This window comes from Anarrhichthys ocellatus, unplaced genomic scaffold (genome assembly GCF_004355925.1).
Source record: "Anarrhichthys ocellatus isolate YVR2014 unplaced genomic scaffold, GSC_Weel_1.0 scaffold24, whole genome shotgun sequence".
Classification (NCBI taxonomy): Eukaryota; Metazoa; Chordata; class Actinopteri; order Perciformes; family Anarhichadidae; genus Anarrhichthys; species Anarrhichthys ocellatus.
In genome coordinates, this window is record NW_022280054.1 from 5,834,857 (window position 1) to 5,840,806 (window position 5,950).

The 5,950-nt window shown below is 47.0% G+C and overlaps 1 protein-coding gene across 1 annotated transcript; it reads right to left on the minus strand.

Moving 5' to 3' along the window:
* Positions 1 to 252: 252 nt before the first annotated feature.
* Positions 253 to 3,103, minus strand: fzd9b (frizzled class receptor 9b). The gene has a single exon (XM_031860479.1). It carries the CDS (start codon positions 2,581 to 2,583, stop codon positions 832 to 834), a length of 1,752 nt encoding a protein of 583 aa, XP_031716339.1. The 5' UTR covers positions 2,584 to 3,103; the 3' UTR covers positions 253 to 831.
* Positions 3,104 to 5,950: the final 2,847 nt, after the last annotated feature.

A 5,950-nucleotide genomic window follows, 5' to 3' on the forward strand; every position in this document is an offset into this window, starting at 1 on the left:
ATTAATACTTGCCACGGTTCGCCACTCTATTCATCAGTGATTCTCTTTGAGGATTATTGTTGGGGACGCCTCTGGGGATGTGTAGCATCATGCACTTAGAAGACAACACACTTGGCAGGGAGCCCCGCTGCAAAAAATAAATAAAATATAAAAATCTCCGGAGAAGAATGGCAGGAAAATAAAGAAAACCAAGACTGAAATGAGCAATCATTGTGACTATTAGTCAGTTTAACTGTTAAGACTGTTAAGATGGTTAAACGTTCATAAGAATGTGAGATAGTTACAAACAATCACACCAGGCAGCGAGGAAGGTGAACAGGAATTCAACAAATTTATTTTCCTCCAAAAAGACCAGAACCAGAGTTCTTATAAAAGGCACTTCATTTCCCTTTACCTTTTTAATAAATGCATCTAAACAACAAATCTCATAAGAGACAACTTTAAATTAAATATATTTACAATAAATAAAACATTTATACAGATTTATACAGTTATTAATCATGCCACTTTTGGGGAGGAGAATATTTCCCAACATACCTCCCATAACAGTCTTTTTTTTTGCTTTGAAACGCTGGGCATGTCTACTGCACAGATCACTATGAAACAGAAAGATATGGGTAACAATACTGAACATTTCCCTTTATGCATTGAATACTGTTGATAGATTAGTTTCTCATAGTGAGGCCTGTGTGTCCTCTGTCCCCTCGGCAGCAGCAGAGCAACGGACAGTTCAATTCCACCACAAAGTCTTTAGCAGCTCCTTATTCAGGGCATAGGTGTGTGTGTGTGGTTGCATTTGTCAGTGTGTGTGTGTGTGTGTCATGCTACCTCTCAGACATGTGTAGGGTTGTCTGAGTGCAGGTCAGTCTTGGCCATGTGCAGGACCACAGCAGGAGATTTGTAGTGGCAGTGTGTGCTGCCACAGCTGACGCCGCTGCAGGGTTTTCTACTTCTAGTCCTGTCGGTGAGCTTCCGGCTGCACAGGCCCTGCCAGGTCTGCAGGGTCTTAGAGCTCCACACCCACACGCCACTGGTGATGCCGACCACCAGCGACATGAAGATCTTCAGCATGAACACGGCCACCGTGGGCACCGACGTCTGCAGCGAGCAGTCGCTGCTCGGCCCGCTGAACGACCCGCACTTCATCTGCAGCCCCCTCAGCTTCCAGTAGTCCATGTTCAGCCTCTCGTAGAAGTAGCAGACTATGACGCAGGTGGCCGGCACCGTGTAGAGGATGGAGTAGATGCCGATCTTCACCATGAGCTTCTCCAGCTTCTCCGTGTTGGTGCCCTCCGTCTTCATCACTTTCCGGATGTGGAAGAGAGCCACGAAGCCGGTGAGGATGAAGGAGGTGCCGATGATCAGGTAGCAGGACAGAGGGATGAGGACGAAGCCCGTGAGCGCCCCGGAGTCCATGCTCCCCACGTAGCACAGTCCCGTCAGCTCGTCTCCAGCCACCTTCCTCATGGTGAGGATGACGATGGTCTTCAGAGCCGGGATGCCCCACGCGGCCATGTGGAAGTAGTTGCTGTGGGCTTCGATGGCCTCGTGGCCCCACTTCTTCCCTGCAGCCAGGAACCAGGTGAGGGTGAGGATGACCCACCAGATGGAAGAGGCCATGCCGAAGTAGTAGAGGATGAGGAAGACGATGGTGCAGCCCGTCGATTCCAGCCCCTCCTGGATGATGTACAGCTCTCCGTGCTCCCGGTCGCAGGCGATGTTCTCGGCACCGGCTACCGAGCGAATGACGAAGGCCACGGAGTAGACGTTGTAGCACATTGAGAGGAAGATGATGGGGCGCTCGGGGTACTGGAAGCGGTGGGGCTCCAGGAGGAAGGTGAGGACGGTGAAGGCGGTGGAGACGAAGCAGAGTACGGACCACACCGTCATCCAAATGAAGGCAAAGTCCTTGTCCTGCCTGGACCAGAAGACGTCTACAGCCGGGGAGCAGCGGGGGGCACACGACTGGCTCTTCTCCACAAACTGATACTTGTCCGGGTTCTCGCAGGACCCAATGCCGCCCGGAGAGCGGGCGCTGCCAGGCTGCCTGGGGCGAGGGGGCACCGGGAGCATGCCCTCGCCTTTCTTCACCTCCGTCCTGGTCTCGTTCTCAGGGGCCTCCATGCACAGGGCGTTGGGGTCGTTCCTGGTGGGCAGCTTGGAGCAGTCCAGCGAGTCCGGCCAGGTGTAGCTGAACTTCTTCATGACGGGGGCACACCTCTCCCTGGCCTGCTCACACATGGGTCTGCAGGCGGGGATGGAGGTGGACACTTTGTCCGTGCACATGGGGGCGTAGAGGGAGCAGAGGAAGAAGCGGAGGTGCACGTCACAGCCGTACGCCACCAGTGGGGCGAACTCGTTCAGCTTGATGGCAGCCTCCTTCTGGTCGTCGTGGTCCATGAAGTTAGGCATCCGGGTGAGGTTGTAGCCGATCCCCTCGCACATGGGGATCACGATGGGCTCGCACTTGGCCGGTCTGCCTCGCTCCAGGTCGTAGGAGCCGATCTCGAAGCCGGAGCCAGAAATCACCAGCAGACACCACAGGAAAATCCCCACCTTCAGCGGACAGCCGTCCATGCCCATTGTTTCAGTCAAAAAACGGAGCTCTGTCTTTTTAGATCATGAAAGAGTCAGAAACGCGGGGTCGCTCGCGGACAGATCCCCCGCTATTTCCCCATGGCGAAGGCAGGTCCAAGTGTTGCCTTTACCGTTACTGCTCCGACAGAAAGAAAAACACTCCTAAAAGAAGCTGCCTCAAGTCGCGAAGTGTTCAATTATTTAGTGCTGAATTAAAACGATCGATCCAACACTCCGTACCTCAGACGTGACAGTCGGAAACTTCGACAAAACAACGGAGGAAAAACCATCAAAATACAAACACGGAGAGCTGAGTGGAAGTCCTCAAACCGACCGTTCGTAACCGTTGATAAAAAGCAGTTATCAAAGCGGACGTTTGCGCCGTTTGTTGCGGCTCCAAAAAAGCCGTTGATTAGCTGCGAGTCTGTCTGTCTGTCTGTGTGTGTGTGTCTGTCGGCTCGCCGCTCTTCGTCCTCCGCTTTCAGGCTCGACACTGAAGTTTGAGAGCCGCTCAGTGGGACTTCAGTCGGGGAGAGACCGAGAGGAGGAGGAGGGGGTAGAGGAGGGGGCTCCGTGACGCTCACGTTTCAACCGGCAGCACCACACAAGGGAAATTATCAGACAGATGCTGGAGGATGGTCAAATACCTCTCACGTGTCTGCTTTGAATTTCATGCAGAGACTCTTAACTAGAGTAAAATAGCGATACGAAAAGGTGTGAATTGCAAATGTACAGGTAAAAGTAATTCAAAATGGCCTGCATTCAAGTAGGGCTACTCTTTGTGTGGGTTATCACCCAATAGGCTGCTGACACATTTGTGGTTCTTGCATTTTACTTGAGTTTTTCCTTTTCATACTGCAGAGAAACATATTTTAGTCCTAGCCTACTTAATTTATTAGACAGACAATTTGCTCTACTTTAAATTAAGATTTTACATCGGCAACAAAACAGAGTTAAGTGGTTCAAATTAGCATCATCCCAACAAACTACAACAATGAAATGCTCCTTAGATATCGATGCATTGGTATTAATAATTGAGTGGTATAATTGTATTACACTCACAGGTTTCTTTGTATGACGACTACATTTAGCTTCTGCAGCAGTTTGAATGCAGGATGTTCACAGTGTTGCTACTTTTATTTAAGTAAAATGATACCTCACCCACCATTGCTCTTTTTGCAGAATGGCCCTTAGTTTATGGGATTATCACTACTCATAAACAGTGGGAGCAGAAGTATACTCAACGTAGACATGGAAGAATACTCCATTCTAAGTAAAAGTCCTGCATTCAAATTTATACTAGTATATACAGGGCCGGATTGACCTGCTAGGGGACCTTAGAGCAAAACATGAGCTGTGGGCCCCAACTCACCCAGATCTTTAATTATACACTTGTATGTATTAAGATTACATTTGTATGTAGTAAAGCTAGATGCCTAGTTTGACAAACTTGAGTAAAAGTAAAGAATAATCAGCAAAATACTTCAAGTAATAATTAAAAGTACCCATATGCAGGAAATAATGGCCCCTGTCTTGTTGTATTTTTTACGTGATATCAGATATTTAAGTTACTTTAGACCACTGGTGGGTGACAACGTCAGGAGCAGCCTGTACAGTCAGTTATCAACACAAAGAGTAATATTTACAATTCAAAAGGATCTGAAACTTGTATTATCATTAATTAAGCAATTATACATATAAGAGCTATTAAGGAAAATTTAAAATGTGATACAAAAACTTCATCCTGTGCTTCCATAAGACTTTATCTGTGCTGCTCAAACACCAGTATAGTTTTTCTCCAGTATAGTCGTAGAGAAAAGCCTGCTCCTCTTGTAAAACAATAGTCCCAGTGGTGTTTTACTGTTGCTGCCTCATAATTACTCTGTCACCATTTTCTGCTAATGTTTTCAAGCAGTTTAACATGAAACTTTATTGAGCCCTGCAGATCAGTTCTCTTCTGTTAAACAAAGCTCTCCTGCAGCTGGTAGGGGGTTTCATTGGCTTCCTTAAGGACACTTCAGTGGGGGGCAGGTGCTTCAAGGGTGGACCATGTCGAAGGATGGTCCCTCTAAAAACACAAAGACACAATGGATCCGTAGATAGGATGATTTGAATTGGCATGATGGCAAAAGACAAAACAGTGCACAGAATCAGGCATAACATGCAACAAATGGATGCAACAGTGATTGTGCGGTGCAGAGGACTATTGTTTCCATCTAGTGGCTGAGTGGGGAGAGCCTCCAGCTCAACAGCTGTTGCACTGAGCGTTTGATCTTTCCTCAAACAGGGCTGGAACTCAAGGATTTTGGCCTCTCGCCCTGCAGGACTGAATTGGCTGTCAACTGCATACTGTCTCTATTAGCCCCCCTGTTAAAACTCTGCTGAAGGCAGCATTGCACTTGTCTGGTCTGAAAGTGACTTGTGACGTTGTAACATTTAGATCAATGCTGATGAATAATGTTGAATGTGTTGAGAAATAAGTATGATGCTGTGTTGCCTCTTGCACGTGAACTAAACTGCAGAAAACAACCAATTCTTTGAAGGAATAGCTGAACATTTTGGGAAATTACATTCACTTGTCTGTCAAAGTGAATTGAGAAGATTCATGTCTGTATGCAAAATACAAGGCTAGAGACAAACATCATTAGCTTAGCTTAGCAAGCCTGAAAGAGCTAGCCTGGCTCTACCCAAAGGTGACTAGCTAGCAGCATGGGCGCCTGGAAATGTTTTAAAATGGAGGAAAGACACATAATTGGCAGGAGCCTGAGGGTCTGCCCCTGTAAAAGAAAATTGTAATTTAAAACAAATTTAAAACCCTCCCCGACACCCTAAATAATAAAGTCAACAGGGCTAAATATCAAAAGCCATGTTCATAGGCGCTGATTTATGTTTTTGTCCATGGGTACCAAAATTAAGTGAAAACCGCCATGCGGATAATTGTCACAGAATCACTTTCATTTGCAATTGCTTTAGTAATTATTACACCATACCAGCACACAATCTTTAGGGGGCATAATAGTATCAATCAATAGCAATAAGCACGATATGTGCCGAGGGAAACCAGACATCCCGAAAAATTCAGGACAGTCCTAATTTACAAGCAGTTTTACCAAATACCCATAGCCCAAAGCATTAGCAGCGGCGCACAGCAGACAGGCATTAGCGGCGAGCACAGCAGCAGCGACGCAACAGCAGCGACGCATAACAACGGCACCAAGATACCAAGATAATAATCTCGTTATTTCAGAATGCATTGCCCTTCCAAAATTGTGCCCTGTTTCCAGTCTTTCAGCTAAGCTAAGCTAACCAACTGCTGACTCTAGCTTCATATTTACTGTACAGATATGATATCAATGTTCTCATCAAGTTCTCA